The sequence below is a fragment of the Phoca vitulina genome, unplaced genomic scaffold (assembly GCF_004348235.1).
Source record: "Phoca vitulina isolate PV1807 unplaced genomic scaffold, GSC_HSeal_1.0 scaffold67, whole genome shotgun sequence".
Taxonomy (NCBI): domain Eukaryota; kingdom Metazoa; phylum Chordata; class Mammalia; order Carnivora; family Phocidae; genus Phoca; species Phoca vitulina.
This window is the reverse complement of record NW_022589770.1, coordinates 5,025,486-5,043,730: the sequence shown is the minus strand read 5'-3', so window position 1 is coordinate 5,043,730 and position 18,245 is coordinate 5,025,486. Positions and strand designations below refer to the sequence as shown.

At 38.0% G+C, this 18,245-nt stretch overlaps 1 protein-coding gene across 3 annotated transcripts in view; it reads right to left on the bottom strand.

Moving 5' to 3' along the window:
• PSIP1 (PC4 and SFRS1 interacting protein 1) overlaps positions 1-17,614 on the bottom strand; it is a 40,043-nt gene extending 22,429 nt beyond the window's left edge. For 2 of the 3 annotated variants that reach the window (XM_032392317.1, XM_032392316.1), the window contains exons 1-4: positions 17,460-17,612; positions 16,713-16,926; positions 13,512-13,588; positions 1,384-1,522 (exon numbers count right to left, since the gene is read on the bottom strand). In XM_032392317.1, coding sequence (XP_032248208.1) covers positions 1,384-1,522; positions 13,512-13,588; positions 16,713-16,784 — 288 coding nt within the window. In that variant the 5' untranslated portion in view covers positions 16,785-16,926; positions 17,460-17,612. Of the gene's footprint in view, positions 1-1,383; positions 1,523-13,511; positions 13,589-16,712; positions 16,927-17,459 lie in introns of all 3 variants that reach the window. The other variant, XM_032392315.1, reaches the window with a different exon arrangement.
• Between the last annotated feature and the right edge of the window lie 631 nt (positions 17,615-18,245).

Genomic DNA, 18,245 nt, shown 5'->3' with positions numbered 1-18,245 from the left:
TTCTCCAAGTCCTAGGAATGTGCCACTGGGGACGTTTGGGCCGGAACACAAAGTACATCACACCAGCACAATCATTCATACTTTTGTTAAGGACAGAAAATTGCTAGGTTTCATGCACACAACCTACCAAAAATTTCATTGTGAAATGGAAAATACCAAGCATATATGGTAAAAACTACCTGGAGATTAAGTAGGTACATAGGAACACAGGATAGGGTGACCATGCTGGGCTGTCTGGAGGATAAAAAAGTCCTTGAAGGTACAATCTCAGGACACATGATCCAAGTGAAGTTACAAATTGTTGGCTTCAGGAAATAATGAATTCAGTCTCTCTGGATTCCCATTATACAACTGAGGCAACGATGGGAAACCATCTAGCCTTACATTCATGCAACAATATTTAGTGAATACCTATTCTTGCCACACATATAACAGTAACAGGCACATACAACACACAGCTTCTTCGTTCATGGAGCTAATAAACTGTGGCAGTTAAGTACAGAAGCAAATATGATATGGTATGATCAACAAGTAAGTTTTGGGTGGTAATGAAGGTATTTAGGATCATCTAATGCAGCCAGGGAGGATCAATATAAGATTTAAGATCCAGGGAGAATAGCACCTGAAAAGTTCTCAAAGGTGAGAAAAAGCATGGCACATGCAAAAAACAAAAACAAAAACAAAAAAAACAGACTTCAAAGTAGAAAGTTGTAGAATTTTTGGTCTGCTGCTAACTCCTTTAGTTTTTACTACCTCAGTCTAATTTATTTATTTAAATTTATTTTTTTAAGCAAGCTCTACACCCAATGTGGGGCTTGAACTCACAACCTGAAGATCAAAAGTCACATGCTCTACTGACTACCAGTCAGGTACTCCTACACCTCAGTCTAATTTAAATGAACAAAACTCTGAACACGTGAAAAACAATAAAAAGGAAGGTTAAGGCTACTCTTCTAGACACCAAAAACATTAAGCATAAATTGCATTGTGCTATAACTACTTCTGTCACATATTTAATTTAACCCATGTGAGGTTTGTATTTTAATACAATTTTATGGATTTAGAAATTAAGATGAATAAGAAAAAAACATACATCCTTTGAGTTAATACCTGAATTTAAGAGAACAGTACATATGATGTAATGATACATCAAACTATCAATCAGGACTTAAATAACTATTTCCCAGTTTTCTGATATCTGTTTAACCAGGCAGGGAATATTTTCATCATTTCATCTAGCTATGAAAGATCAAGTTTCAACCTCACAAGTAAACACAATTTAATCTGAAATTCACAAGGCTCTTAATATTTACTTTCCTACAGCTAGCATAGTGATTATCCCCCAAGACTGAATAATACTAAATTTTATGCAATGTAACGCACCTGTTGACTTGAAAATTTCACTTTCGGATTATTATCTATCTCCCATAAACCTTCATTAAAGCCTTTTCGTTTATTTGGTTTGCCGTACTTTTCCTTATTTTCTGAGTAAGGAAATATATCCTTTGGGCCTAAAAAAGCACTAAAAAAGGAGAAGGAGAAAAATGTGAGTGCAAAGCAATTTCCAATATGTGTCATTAAATAGCATTATGCTATGATGCAATTATAAACAATTCTTAACCCAAAATTTATTTAAAAAATCTTAAAGGGTAGACACAAATAACTCATTAAAGTTCAAATGCTTTTATTAAATTCAATCACAAGCTCCTAGAATCCAGTCCTATATTAAAAAAAATACTCAAGTTGCACAATGTGAATGTACTTAATGCCACTGAATTGTACACTTGAAAATGGTTAAAATAAATTTTATATATATATAATAAAAAAATGCCCCCAAATGAAAAGAACTGTGACACAACTGCATTAATCAATCCATTTAAAATGCACTCCAAATATAATTTCATTTCAAAGTAATCTGGTATAATACACAACTCATAAAATACTATTAATAAGGTATATTACTATATGTATATATACATAGGTTTTTGGAATAAAATGTGTTAAGAATTTTACTTTATTCAATGAAGGAATGAGAGGTTATAACTGGTTCGTTTGTTCATTCCTATATTCATTAGGGTCAGTCTTGTATTTGTGGTAGTTATGTCCTATAAAATCACCACAAACACTGATTAGTGAATAACACACCACTGCCCCAGGGAAAAAACAGGGTAGGGTTCCTGTGAGCCTCTGGTCGGTCACATTTTCGTCAACCAATCAATACATAATCTTGTTTTTTTGTGTGTTTCTGTTTAAAGACACATCAACATATGTTAGGGACTCATTCACATTGAACTCACAGTCAGCAACTTATTATAACACATACCCTCTCCATACAGCACAGAACTGCCTTCTGGCACTTAGGAATGCTAAATAGCACTTCAGCACCATATTTGGGGGCTATAACAAAGTGCAAAAGGACCAAGAACAAAAAAAGGACAAAAATGAAAAAACTATAGCACTACCTAGGACTGCAAAAAGGACAGTTTATAGAATAAGAGCAAAAACAAGAAGGCAAAGTACTGCCCTGGTCAGCCTCAGCTAGGAATGTGTGCATCAAATCACTCAAAATTTTTGCCATTCTGCTTGCACATGAAGGCACGGTGAGTACTGATTTGGGTATATTTTTAGTGAGCAGGCGAATTCACAAATACAGAATCTGTGAATGATGAGACTAAACGGTGTGCGTACTTGGAGATATTTTCCAGAACAGACACTCTATATCTCTTACATCAGTTGGTCCTGCAGATGTCTGTCAATTCTATAAAGGAATTCATGCACTGTACCTATGAGTTTTTTGGTTATGCTGCTTGATATACATGTATTCTCCAAAGGAAAAGGAAAATGAAAAGCAGATTACTCCTCCTCTAAAATGTGCTATGATTTAAGATTATAAATTATTAATTAGGTATATATCACAAATTCCTTATCTGGTGAAATTCTTTAAGAATTAAGACCTAATGACTACAGTTAATACTCCAGTTAGAGTATTTTAGAAGGCTTTAGGATAAAATTTTAATTAAAAAGAGACTCAGAGCTCTATTTAAATATAACCAGTGCATATAAAAGTCAGCTTTATAATTTAAATTCTATAATTTAGAAATTCTCACTGTATACATGTACTTTTAACTGCACATTGATTAAAGCACATTTAAATCATCATTATCTCATTTGATTCCTAGTAAAAGGCTGAATTTCTGAATCATTCATTCCTACCCATCTCAAATTAGAAAAACTAACACATTTAGTTAAAATAAGTTAAACAATTCTTCCTACATAATGTTTCAAATTCCAAGTAAATAACTTGAGTTAAATATCCATCAAAAACAAATATACTTCTAGTTAGAACAAACCAATTCAACACAAATTCTTGCAAAACCGCACAAAAACAACTCAGGCCAAAGAGGACAAGAAACACAGTACCAGCAGAGACCTAGAAGCTGGAAAGAAAACTGAAGAAAGGTTGGATACTAAGCAGCAATGTACAAACACAGCACCATCCTACAGTTCAAAATGCCCAATGGGCTCCAAATTTGTGGCATCAAGAACTTCCAAAAGTGCAAGGGATCTTAAATACTTAATAAAATCACACAAGAGTATTTTAAAACTTCAAACATGGGCATTTTTAGATATGACTCTAAACCTATAAGCTATTCAAAAGAGAAGACTGATTCTACCACGATGTTATTTAGTGTATAAAGGTTTGACAGTTCATTTTACGTGGGTTATTTTTCTTTTCTTAAAACAGATAGTCCTTACTTTGCATGACAGCATGAGACTATAAAAATGACCATGCAAAAGGGCCCTGGATGGCTCAGTTGGTTAGGCGTCTGGTTTCAGCTAAGGTCATGATAGGTCAAGATCTTAGGGTCCTGAGATTGAGCCCTCTTGTCAGGCTCCACACTCAGCAGGGTTTCTGCTTGAAGGTTCTCTCCCTTTGCCCCTCCCCCCATTCACACACACAAATAAATAAATCTTAAAGAAAAAAAGACATAGCAAGGCAATCTAAATTAACAAGGGGAAAAATTATGGTCGTTCCATAATTTGAAATTGTCAAAACATTAAACTCTATTATTGACAAAGACATGAAAAAATATTTATTTAGTACACTGTAATGTAAAACATTAGAAAAATTGAGACTGAAGTTTTTCTTTGTAAAAAAAAAATGTGACTCAGGAAGAATAGTTTGAACAGTGCTTACTTTCTTCTGATCATATAACTCATGTATGGAGCGAGCATATTTTCTATGCCTTGGCAAATTGTCATATTCCTTTCTAAGCCTGATCAGCTTCCAACATTTTATCCTCTGCACTTTGAATGTTGTGAAATATCTGTAATGCTTTTTGTTGGCATCACTGCCTCTGAGACAGCTTCATCCTTTGTATTACAACCACTTTCCTCATTTATGTTGCTAAGCTTGCCTTCACCAAGTTCCTCTGGCTGCATATGCAGTCTCTCCAGATGCAGCATGTCTACATTTGAAGATTAGCTGTTCTGTAACTCCACTTACATTCAGTTCAAATTTCACTTCTAGTGTTATTAATTTGTTTCTTTGCTGCACTTTCATCTTTGTTGGCCAATTCCCTGTATTGTTTTTTAAAAGTAACCTGACTGGGTATATCATTGAGATAAAAATGCACCACCACCACTACACACTGTCATCTATGCATGAATAGAAAGCACACTGACCAATCACTAAGAGCCTTTGAAAAAAGTGACATGCTATGCATCTGTTATTTATATTCTGACTTGTGGACTGAAGAGCTAGCAGCAAATTTTGTGGTTTATGCAATTACAGTTAATATTCCAGGGCATGTGAAATTTGAACCATGTTATTGGGGGACTGGTGTTATTTAACTAAAACTTGGTAACAAAATTCATGCATACTGGGCCTGTACCCTTCTCTCCTCTTCATGCTTTGACTTCAAAATTCTATTTTTATTAGATAGTAATACTGCCACTCTTGCTTTCTTTGTGACTATATTATATCGTTACTTGGTCATGTCTTATTTGAGCTTTGTCTCACAAAGAAAGACACAGCTAGATTATTTATTCCCATCTGAAAGATTTTTTCCAATCTGAAAGTCTTAACAGAATTCTATTCATACAATGTAATCATTTATATTTGGTCTCATTCACACCACCTTGTTTTACATATACCTTTTGATTATACTTGGATAACTGTTATTCTTACTTTTGCTGAATAGGTTTTTAAAAAACTCTCCCCTGATCCTTCCCTAGATTCAGATTTCAAGCTCTACTTTCTTTTATTTTTACTATTATGTTCACAGTTTAGCTGACTCTTGAACAAAACAGGTTTGAACTGTGCAGGTCCACGTATGAAGGGGATTTTTTTTTTTTTTTTGGCATTGTAAATGTATTTTCTCTAGCTTACTTTATTATAAGAATACAGCATATAATACACGTACCATACAAAATATGTGCTAATTATATTATCGATAAGGCTTCCAGTCAACAGTAGGCTAGTAGTTAAGTTTTTGGGGAGTCAAAGTTATTTGCAGATTTTCAACTGCATGGAGGGTCAGCGCCTCTAACACCCACACTGTTCAAGGGTCAACTGCGTGAGTCCTACTTAAATCTGCATCTTTATCAACATACCAAAATTTAAATAACAATGCTTTTCCAAGTGAGAAAACCTTTATAACTCTAAATAGTTCACATGATGTACAGAAGGTTAAAAAATATTCACACATGAAAAGATGCTCCATATCATTAGTCATCAGTAAAATGCAAATCAAAACCACAAGATACTACCTTCACACCAACTAGGATAGCTATAATAAAAAAGACAGATAATAACACATCTTGGCAAAGATACTGATAAATTAAAATCCTCATACATTGCTCGTAGGAATGTTAAAATGATGCATGGCTGATTTGACAACGGTCTGGCAATTCCCGAAAGGATTAAACATAAAGTTATCATTTGACCCAGGAATTCCACTCCTACGGAAGTAAAACCACGTCCATGCAAAAACTGGTACACACAAAACTTGTATTCATAATAGCCAAAAGTAAAAACAATCCAAATGTCTATACATTGATGAATGGATAAATAAAATATGCTAGATTAATACAATGGAGTATTTGGCAATAAAAAGTAATGAAGAACTATCACATGATACAATACAGATTAACCTTGAAAACATGATAAATGAAAAAAGCCAGTCATTAAAGACCACATGTTATACAGTTCCATTTATATGAAACACTCAGAACAAGGAAATAGATTAGTGACTGCCATGGTAAGACAGGAGACAGAACTGGGGAGAAATGGGAAGTATCTGCTAAAGGGCACCGGGTTTCTTCTTGGCATGATGAAAATGTTTTAAAATTGTGCTAATGGCTGCACTCCTCTCTTGTATATACTATGTACTGAATTGTACACTTTAAATGGATGAATTGCATAAGATATGCATTATATCTCAATAAAGCTGTTGAAAATATTCTTTAGTAAGTACACATCCTACCGAACAAAAACAATCCATAATTTTACCAACTATAGATAGCCACTGTTTCAGCCCACTTTTTAGCTGTATGTATACATATTAATACATAATTTAGATGTATATGCTACATATTCAGCCATCCTTTTTCAAATTAAAATGAACATCTCTTCATGGCAATAATTACTAATAGCTACATATTATTTCACTGAATGGCTATCTCAAAACTGACTTGCCTATTGTTGGACTACTTTCTGTAACATATTTTCTATTACAAATAATGCAGCCATAATAAATATAATATTGCTCAATCTTTGCACCTATCTTCATAACATATTCTCAGTAGAATTGCTGGGTCAAGGAGTATGTTCAAGACTAAGGAACCCCTTAATGAGACTCAAACCATGGAGGAAGAAAGAAGAATCCTCCCGCATTCTCATTGTAAAAAAGAAATGATAATTATGGAACACGATGGCAGTGTTAGCTATTGCTATAGTGGTAATCGTATTGCAATACAGAAATGTATCAAATCAATACACCTTAAACTTACACATTTTTTAAAGATTGTTATTTATTTATTGAGAGAGAGGGAGAGAGCAGGTGCTAGTGGGGGGGGGGGGAGCAGCAGAGGGAGAGGGACAAGCAAACGCCTTGCTGAGCTCCAGAGCCTAACATGGGGCTCTATCTCAGGACCCTGATGATCTGAGCCAAAATCAAGAGTCAGACACTCAACCAACTGAGCCACCCAGGTGCCCCAAACTTATACAATAGTATATATGCCTACTACATTGAAAAAAAAAAAAAAAAAAAAAAAAAAAGAAAAACAACTACAAGCACATGCCCACGCGCCCACACACACATACATAGAATCCTCCCTGGGGATGCAATCCCATAGGTTTAATGAAGAGGGTCTTGATTATTGTTTAGACAGCCATCACTAGTCCCCAAGGGCACAACCTGATGTGGCTATGGCTCTGACTCATTCTTCAAGGCAGCCCATTTTAAAATGACATACCAAAAATAAATTAATAAAAAGTTTTAAAATTAAGATTTAAAAAATAAATAAAATGACCTACAAATCTCAAAGAAAATACATCAAAACCTTAACAGGTTTTGGGGTCATTTCTTAAAAACAGGAATAAAAATGACTTGTTTCCTTTATAGAAAACTTTTTAACAATGAAAAGATACACGTTAATTCAGAGTTACCCATCAAATTCCAGAGGTGAAAAGGAACTTAGGTATCACCAAAATCCTCACTTGAAAGATTAGAAAACTGGGGGCGCCTGGGTGGCTCAGTTGGTTAAGCAACTGCCTTCGGCTCAGGTCATGATCCTGGAGTCCCTGGATCGAGTCCCGCATCGGGCTCCCTGCTCGGCAGGGAGTCTGCTTCTCCCTCTGACCTTCCCCCCTCTCATGTGCTCTCTCTCATTCTCTCTCTCTCAAATAAATAAATAAAATCTTTAAAAAAAAAAAAAAAAAAAAGAAAGATTAGAAAACTGAAGACCAGAAGGATTAACTCATTGAAGCAAGGTCATCTAGCTATTAAACAGCAGAGCCTCAACTTTGTACAGTATTTGTTAAGAGGGTTTCAGGGTTTCCTCTATTCACTGTAATACGGTCTCTGAAACACCTACTAAAATACTGATACCATATCCCTGTATATATCAACTCTGACTTTAAATACCAATGTCCTCGCCCTTAAGAATCAAGGCTAACGTAAAATGTCCTAAGAAAATAGCAAATCGGGGCGCCTGGGTGGCTCAGTCGTTAAGCATCTGCCTTCAGCTCAGGTCATGATCCCAGGGTCCTGGGATCGAGCCCCACATCGGGCTCCCTGCTCAGCGGGAGGCCTGCTTCTCCCTCTCCCACTCCCCCTGCTTGTGTTCCCTCTCTCGCTGTGTCTGTCAAATAAATAAATAAAATCTTTAAAAAAAAATAGCAAATCATTAACAGTTGGCCCTTGAACAAGGTGGGGGTTTGGGATGCTGACCCCCCATACGGTCAAAAATCCATAACTTCGTCTCCCCCTAAACTTAACTACTAATAGCCTACTGCAGACCAGAAACACACATTTTATATGTTACATGTATTATATACTATATTCTTACAATAAAGTTAGGAAAAATGAAACATTATTTAAAAAATCATAAAGAAAAAATGTATTTACAGTACTGTAAAAAAGTCTGCATAAGCAGACTTGCGCAGTTCAAACCCATGTTGTTCAAGGGTCACCAGATGTATCCCTCACCAAAGCTCAATTATCACACACCTGGGGCTCTCTCCCTTTAAGGCAAAGCAGAGGTCATATGTAAAAAATGGGAAAGCTTATCAGAGCTGAAGATACAAAGCTCAAAACTTACTTAACTGTTGCCAAGTAGTACTACTAAACAGCCCTATTTCCGAAAACACTGATTCTTACTTGTTGCTTCATTTCTCCATTATTATTAAATCACAAAATATGAAATATACTGTTTCATAACTAGGTTTTATTTTTTTTTAAGATTTTATCTATTTGGCAGAGAGCGAGCACGCGCAAGTGAGCACAAGCAGACAGAGCGGCAGGCAGAAGCAGGCTCCCCATTGAGCAGGGAGCCTGACACTGGGTTCGGTCCCAAGGTCCTGGGACCATGACCTGAGCAAAAGGCAGACGTTTAACCACTGAGCCATCCAGGCGCCCCTATAACTAGGTTTTATAACAGCATGCATTCCTTTTTTTTTTTTAAGATTTTATTATTTGTCAGAGAGAGAGATAGAGCAAGCACAAGCAGGGGGAGCGGTAGGCAGAGCAAGCAGAGCAGGCAGGAGAAGCAGGGAGCCTGATGAGCAGGGAGCCTGATGCAGGGCTCGATCCCAGGAACCTGGGATCATGACCTGAGCTGAAGGCAGACGCTCAACTGACTGAGCCACCCAACCGTCCCAGCATGCATTCTTTCTAACAGCAAACGATTCAAGAGACAACTCACTATATATCTACTATATGCCATGAGCCCGCTGGTATAGAGATGAATAAATAGTATAAGGCTTATGAGAAACTATACTGTATAAAGTTCCACACCAACACATGCAGTTAATTATGGGTAGAGTACAGAAGTTGTATAGAAGAACAAGCGAAGACGGTAAAATCCCAGCCTATGATTTCATTTCTTTATTCCTTTCTTGTGGACAGGTTATACAAAAAACTGCCACCTCCCCATTCATCCTCACTCCTAAAACTATGTATCAGGCTGGTTTTAAAACAGCCTGTGATGGATATTTTTGAAGCTCCTAGAACTGAGCCTCCAACCTCTTTGTATTAAGACAAAAATCAGTAAGGAGATAAATTCAACAAAGTAACATCTTCATTTAAATTTTCTAGACTTTAGAGACAGACCTGTGAGAGTATTTCCTAAGTAAGCAATAGCAATCAGCAAAACTCAAACTGCATTTCAAACAATTTAACACTTCTAAGTATTAATTTGTCTTTGAAAAATAATATGCTAATGTTATCTTTAGTAGCTGACATTTATTAATACATGCAAAACACTGTTCTAAGCATTTTTCATGTAGTATGTTGTTTATACCCCAAAATTCTGAGGTAAATTATTCCCATTTTACAAATAAGGACACAAGGCTAAGTAACCTACCCAAGGTCATGTAGCAGGTAAATGGCAGTCAGAATTCATAAACGGTCTTCTGATCTAGTTGTCTTAAAACACTATATAAATGTTGGTTAATGGACAGCAAATTCATAATCAACAAATGATTTTATCTAGGGTGTACACTTTCAATCTATCACCAAATATTTATTTAACAGCTACTATGCACCAGGCACTTATGTAAATGATGACAAACAAGATAAATAAAGGTCTCTGCTCTCCAAGCTCTTCACTTGGGGGCGAAGGAAAAAAAAAAATATCAGTCATCATAGCAATGAAGAAATTAAGTATGAAAAAGAGGACGTGAGCTAAGATCTAAATGACTGAAAATCTGAGGGCGTTTCCCAACAAAGAAAAAAATAAGGAAGGACCTAAGACAAGAGAAAGTAGATTTATGTAACAGTGAAAAAAATATGAGGTTGGAGAGGTAAGCACAGGCTAATTCATACAGTTCTTAATAAACAGCATTTATAGATAAATTTTGGGGGTCCTGTTTGTTGGTAATGTTAATTAGGAAGCCACTGAAGATTTCTGGACAGGGAAATGACATGATCTGACTAGGATATGAAGATCACTTTGACTATATATGAAGAGTGCAAACTGAAACCAAGATAGGGTCAGGACACTTTTTAAAAAAAGATTTTTTTTATTTATTTATTTGTTAGAGAGCGAGGGCACGAGGAGGGGGCACTCATCCTAGGACTCTGGGATCACGACCTGAGATGAAGGCAGACGCTTAACCAACTGAGCCACCCAGGCGCCCAGGTTAGGACACTCTATGGGCTGAAGCTGTAGTAGAGGAGACAGAGAAGGGTGGACAGATCATAACGCACTCTAAAAGAAAAGAATAAAACTTGCTGGCTGACTGCTAGTGGGGAGGAAGGGAAAAGACTATAATATGTAATCAAAGATAACACCACAAATTGGCTCCAGCAAAGCACTGGGTCCTTGTCAGTCTCCTTTACTAAGAATCTGTCTTGAATGTTAGTTTTAGGATACCTAGCAGATGGTCACAGTTGGTATACATAAGGGCTCATTGTTGTCTAATATTCAAAATTTGACTGCTAGATGAATTTACTGTGAATGTTGTAAAATGCTAAGAAAAACCAAAGTTTCTAGGTCAGAGCAAGAATGAATGAAGCTCCAAAAAGGTTCTGCACTAAATTCACATTTAAAAAATATCTTTAAAAAAACTTACTCTATAAATCAGTTATGAATAAGTATAGTTTTCCAAATGGCCATTTCTTCTCCCATGTTCTTCCTTTCCCATATCCCTAACTATAGGCTGTTAGAATAAACTCTCATTTATGCAAAATCCACACTGAAAGGCTCCCAATAAACACCATCCCAATTTGGTGGGGGGAAGGGGGTACCAAGGCAAATCATCAGAGACCTAGTTTCTAAAAATTAACCTTAAATACAAAAAAAAATCAAGTCACCAGACCAATGGAGACACAGCAGCGCTGCCTTTCTGAAGATAAATGTTATACTTATGACAACACTAAAGCACAAAACATCAGATGTTGAAATGAAAATTTAATATTAGCTTAATTTTATATTCTAAATCCTTGAACATATTCCAATTTCTTAAATATTAATTCATTGTCTTCCCTAATCATTCAATATTTTGTTATTTTGTTATTAACCAAACAACGCTTAATGAAAGTTTGGTTATTTGGTGTTGTTTTAAAATTTACAGATATTTACAACATAAAAATCTTCATTTTCAAATGCTAGGGGAAGGTATAGTCATTCCTCTAAACATAATATAAACTATGTGTTCTATGAAGCTGTAAGGCCACATATGAAAGTATAGAAAATCTGTTCCATTTCAGAAAAATCACATTTAAAGAATCCTAAACTTACAAAACTGAAAAAAATCTAAGGAACATCTACTCATATTACTACAGTGTTTCCAAACCTCACATGCATCAGAATCATCTGGGAGCCTTGTTAAAACAGATTGCTGGGCCCCACACCCCAGTTTCTGATTCAGTAGTTGTGAGGTGGAGTCCAAGACTTTGCGTGTCTAAAATTCCCATGTGATGCTGGTGCAGCTTGACCTAGGACCACATTTTGTAAACCGCTACTCCAATAGCGAGTTCACAAATTTTTCATCAAAAGATAGCTTTTCCTATTAATTTTATGGGAATTTTTTAAATGGTAGATTACCCTACTGAGTCAGAAATGCATCATTTCTTACTGAGTCAGAAATGCATCATTTCAAAACTTAAGTTTTGACGTTTAGGATATACCTAAACCCGACTCAAAGTAATTATGAAAGCTGATCCAATTCTAGACTCAAAACTGCATTCAAAAAAATAATAATTATGCAACATTGTATAATACCATTAATATGACACATCCAGAATTGGCAAATCTACAGAGCGGTTGTCCAATTCTTGGGAGGAGGGAATGGAGAATAACTGCTAATGGATATGAAAATAAATGTACTAAAACCCACTGAATTACAGACTTTAAACAAGTGAAACTTTATGATGTAAACTTCATCTCAATAAAGCTGTCAAAAGAAATTATGTGAAAGTTCATACGTTAGCTAACATCAAACCAACTGTTGCCTTTGTAGACACTGTTAGGAACACATAATTCTAATTAGCTATATCAACAACTTTGTTTCTCCTGGTCCAAGGTAAACAAGCCTACTCTACCAAAATTATTGCAAATTTTAAACTTCAAGTCCAAAATCAGCAAAATTATATAAACAGTACTTCTAAGACTATTAAATTATAGGTATGTAGGATGTCATACACCAAATCAACGAAATAGGCCTTGGAGTAGAGTAGTCCTATGCACCTAGAAGTACCAGTTCAACAATATTGGGTTGCAATTTTTGAAAGAGTAATTTGCTCTACCAAATTGGTCCTCTGCCCACATATCCACCAGGGGCAGCAGGGTAGTCCCAGTGGCTCTCAGGACCACATAAATACACACGAGAGAGAACCATCCAGACTTCTTCTCACTCTTCCCATAATATACCATTTGTGTGGCTAATATCGCCAAAGCCGAAAACAAGGTGCTAGGCTGTCCTTATGAAAAGCATTTATTATACTAAATATCAATACCAAATGCCCTGTTAAGAACTTTCTTTACACACTTTTATCTATGAGTCATTCTTCAGGTAGCTGAGGGGATCCATATATATCCCTCTTTTATAATTAAGGAAACATCTATTCCAATGAAAGTTAAACCTGCAGCGTCTAATTTTTCTGCCCTAAAAATAAATTTTAAAAGGGAAACTTGAAGACTTTTTCCAAAATTCAAAGATGATCTTAAAAGTTTCCTATTATTACTCTACTATTTTCTCTTTGAAGTAGTCTCTACTTTTCATTTTATGCTCAATGACCCTATGAAATTAACTCTGATTTGCCTTTAGAGCTAAAAGGACTTACGTCTCATGAGTTCCAAAAAAGAAAATGGGTAGTTTGTTTGTGGGTGGTTTTACAGCTCCATCAGGAACTTCATCTACCTAAAAGAAAGATCAGAAAAATTAAAATCTTTTAAATCACACACACCTCAACACACCAGAATAAAGTGAGAACAAGACATCCAAAAAGGGTCTTATAAAATTAGACCAGTTCTATAGGTCATAATCCCTATCCCAGTTCTGAAACCCAAGAAGTTTTGAAACCCAAAATATTTCTCAAAATTCATTTGATGACAAAACCTGGACACTGAAGCTATTTTGTCATTTCTTTTATCCACCAATGTTTCTACTGATGCTTCTCTGCAAAAATACTCTGTTAGATTACCATGTGCTATTCTAGAAGCCTAGAGGGAGCAAAATATATACTGTATGTGCCATGGTTACCTCGAATTTTGGTTTTTTAAACATATCTAATCCCGAGCATTTCAGATAAGGGAGCCCAAACCCGTTCAAAAATCCTAAATGATATTTCTGCAGGGAGGCTACACAAATACCAGAGAAATGTAAAAGCAGACATTAATGAAAGTTTCAAGCAGTATTTCTCAAAGTTTGGAACACATGTTCTAGAAAGATCTTGTACCTACATGGCGGAATCAGATGAAGTTCTATTCCTTTTTCATTTCTCTTTCAATCATTCTAATTAAGTAATGAAGGAAGTATCAGGTTCTATCATGTCTAACATATCTGTAATACTTGTTACTTTCTCTTAACAATAAAGGAAAAGCAGACCTCAAAGGTAAAGCCATCAGGCAGTAATATCAAGCCAGAATTTAACATTTCAATTTTTTCATTACTTAACTTCATAATAATATTTCTGTGTCATAACCTTCCTAATTTCAAAGATATTTTAAAAAATCAATTAGCTTTGTTAAGAAGGGAGCAGACCATCTGAGGACCTACTACGCTCTGTATGCATTACCATGTTGAAGAAAAGACGGTGAAAGTGATTTGACTGTTTCTCATTCTGAAGGTTTCAGACATCAACAGAATCATTATCACCTAACACTCTTAGGGACTTTAATTTCCTCACCTATACCATCATTATACTGGTCATTTCAACCTCATGAGAAGGCCCCAAGAACTGTGAAAATCCTTAGGGCCCTTAAGGGATATTTTCTGTCAGCCCAGTTCATATGCTTCTTTCTGCTAGCAAACAGTTTTAAATGTGGAGCACCTACGGAGTTTAATAAGTGTTAGGCAATTTTTAAAAAGTTGACTGTAAAAACAATTATTACTGATAGAGGATTATAAGAACATGCAAAACTTAAAATTAAGGAAGTTTGAAATATAGAGACAAAACATTAAAATCAAAATATGGACAACTGTCATCTTCATAGATGATAATAAATACCCTAATCTCTCTAAAGCAAAGACATAACTTGTTAAAATTAGAGAAGATAGAAAAAGGAATATAGTTCTCGGACACAGAATATCAAACCAAATTCAGCTGCTTCTAAAGAAAAAAAGAAGAGACAAAAATTTCCCATTCCAAGTGAACTTGTTGAATATAGAACTTATTAAAGAAGGAAAATACTCTGGCCCTCCTAAGGCTATTTATTCTGCTTGCAGTATCAACTCTTAATCATCTAACACAATGAAGCATGTGAAGAGAACAATTTGTAAGAAAAGTAGGTAACTTTTTAAACGTTTTCATTTGGCTTTCAACTGTAGTGTAGCACCAAAATGTGAATACAGATATACCCTATAACCTCAGATTTTATAACAACTCAAAATAAATAAGGATGTTAAAACCATGAAAAAAAGTATCCTGGAGAAGCCTTAAACCTGCCCAGTTTCCCTCTCCTCTATTCAAACAAGAAATCGTGTTGTATAAGTACATGATTACATACTAAGGACTGTGGGGGACATGAAGAAATTCAGTTTATGTCTATTGCCCTCAAGAAGCTTACAATCTAAAAAAACAAAAAACCCTTATAATCTATTTGGAAATCAAAGCATGAACCTAAGAGTTAAAATGTTATCACAAAGGAAATAGATTAGAGTGTCAAATATATAGGTAAGAATTAGGAGTAAAGATTGTTCAAGATAAGACTTCAGTAAAAAGGTAGACTTAATAGACTGGGGAGTAAAATTCTTTCCAGGTTTAGGAAGGAAACCTGTAAGCAAGAACTGGATGGGAAAAATCAAGAGAACAGTAAACATTTTATACTTGCACAGCAGTGAGCAAACACACTACATGAGTCTCTGTAACCAATGGCTATGTTTTCTCCCAGCTGACGTAATTAAAAATACAGGATTTAATTGTCTTTAAGAAATACACTCCTCAAAGAAGAGTAAATTGGTGGAAATTACAACTTCAGAATTTGTATTTAAAGAAGATCTTGAGCATTCTAATCTAATAGATCTCAACAGTTTTTTGGTTCTATCGTGATCTTAGAACCCAAGTCCTACCATAAGCTAACAAAAAGACCTCTTTTTCTGAAAATGGCGTTTATGTATTAGTCTCAATTGTTAAATGTCACAAAAATCCTGGGCTTTAATTACCTCTCTGTACCACTAGATGTGAACCTAGGAATCTGGGTCTACTGCTCTTTTGCCTATGGGAAACAAAGAGGTAAAACAACTTCTTCAAGGTCATAAGGCAAACTTCACGAATACAAACGTGAAAATAAATTTACAAAAAACTTATTGTAAAATTTTCAAAAATATCCAGTCCTGAATCTCTGTATTAAACAAGCAAATCCACAAGGCCTCATCAACCACAAAACATAAAAAATCCCTATGAAACCAATTTAATCACATCTTTGACATCCAAGAGCCTGCATAAACTCCAGATACTCTGCCTTTTACTTAAAATTTTTAAAAAGTCAATGTTTCATTAAACGGTAAACATAAAATCCAACCTTGATTATTTTCACCTACAATGGAACATTATTAACTGGCATCACGTTTAAGTATTTCCTATTAAGAAAACCTGCCTAAGTCTGTCAAAAACAAACCCACAGGGAAACGCTTAAGTAGAAACACCTGGATTTTTACAATTCCACAGGAGATGCCTGGGCAAAAAGCTAAAACGAAAGGTTACAAATGAGACCAAAGGAAAGCAAGGGGGGAAAAGGACACGAGAACAAAATTAAGAGAAAGGGTAAGAAGTAGGCCCCTGAGGAAGGTAGCACCGCTAAATGCGAAAGCTAAAATCACTTACTCGAGCTGGCCAATGAGGGTAACCTTTCATCTTGGCGAAGATGAGGTCTCCAGGTTTGAAATCGCGAGTCATGTTTCGGGGGCGAGGCCGGGGGTCTGAAGCCCAGGGAGGAGGCGCGGCGGTGCGGACGGCGAGGGGATGCCGGAGGGCGGACGGGAGCCGAGGCTCCCGGGGCGGCGGGAGGGGGAAGATGCCTCCGGGCGTTCCGACGCGCCTGCGAGGGAGAGCACCGAGGGCGGTTAATGCTCAGAAACCCGAAGGGAGGGGCCGCACGGGGAGGCCCGGGGGAGGGGGAGGGGAGGGCCGGGGAGGGGTGGGGGTGGGAGAGTGAGGGGAGAGCCGCCTCCCGCTCCTCCCCCGCGAGTGCGCGGCCTCCGCAGCCCGGTAGCTACCCCTCCAGGCTTCGGCAGCTCCACCGCTCGACGACCGAAAAGACGCCACCACCTGAGGCTGAGATGCTTCTCAGCCCCCAAGTCCCCTTTCTCCCGCCCCATCTTTCCTCTGGCTTTTTTCTCCGGGCTTAAGCCCCAAGAGGGAGGGGGTCTGGGGAGAGGGAAAAAAGATGGCATAGGAAAGGGGAACGTCCCCCTCCCATCCACACCCGACATCTCCCCCAACCTGCTTCCCGACGGTCGCAGCCCCGGGCCGCCCCTCGGCTCTCCCCGGCGGGCCGCGGCCACTTCCCCGCTACAGCCAGGAGCGAGGCCACTGAGGGGGGGGCGGGGCGAGTCCCCGCCGCCCGCTCACCTGCCGGGGCCGCGGGCGCTGAGGCTGCGGTGGCGGGCCGGCCGCCTCTGCCCGCGTCCACGCAAGCCACCTGCGCCACCAGCTGCCGCAGAGGCGTCTCAACGGCTCCGAATCGCAACCGCCGCCGCCGCTGCCGCCGCCGTCGCTGCGCTGCTCCCGCGCGGCTCCCGCTCGGCGCCCGCTAGCACTGGGGCGGCACCAACTGCTGGCCGAGGCAGGGGGGGGCAACGCAGCACCGGCCTGAGGTGCGTGGCTCGGAAGCGGAACTTCAGAAGCCGCTAGATCTCCAAGTTGGCTTTTGCCCAGCAGTTACAGCCAAGTGCAGAGAGATACTGGGGCGAAGGAACAAATGAGTGGGCGAAAACAGCTCGGCCTGCGGCGGCTCCCCCCTGCGGCTTGCAGAGTGGTCGGGCCCGGCCCGCCCCTGCTGGCTACTCTGCGTGTGTGTATTTGTATGTGTACTGTATGTAAAAGGCGGGGAGGGAGGAAACGATTGTTGTGGACCGGGTTTGGGGGCGGGTATCCGGGCCTCCAGCCCTTGGCTGTGTGTTGGGAAGAACCTGGCAGCCTAAGCTGCATGTTCTTGCATCGTTTCCCAGGGTGGGGAGGCTTTAATGCTGCACTTGAGCGGTTTGCACCATCCATCCAAAAAACTGTACAAAAACCGATAGATGCAATCGGAGCATGAGGCTGTTGCAGGGTGTGCAGCTTGTAGGCCTCTCACACCTCGCTGAATGGGCCTTTTCCTTGAAATTGTAATACGAGAAAGTCCTATTTCTTTTCTTT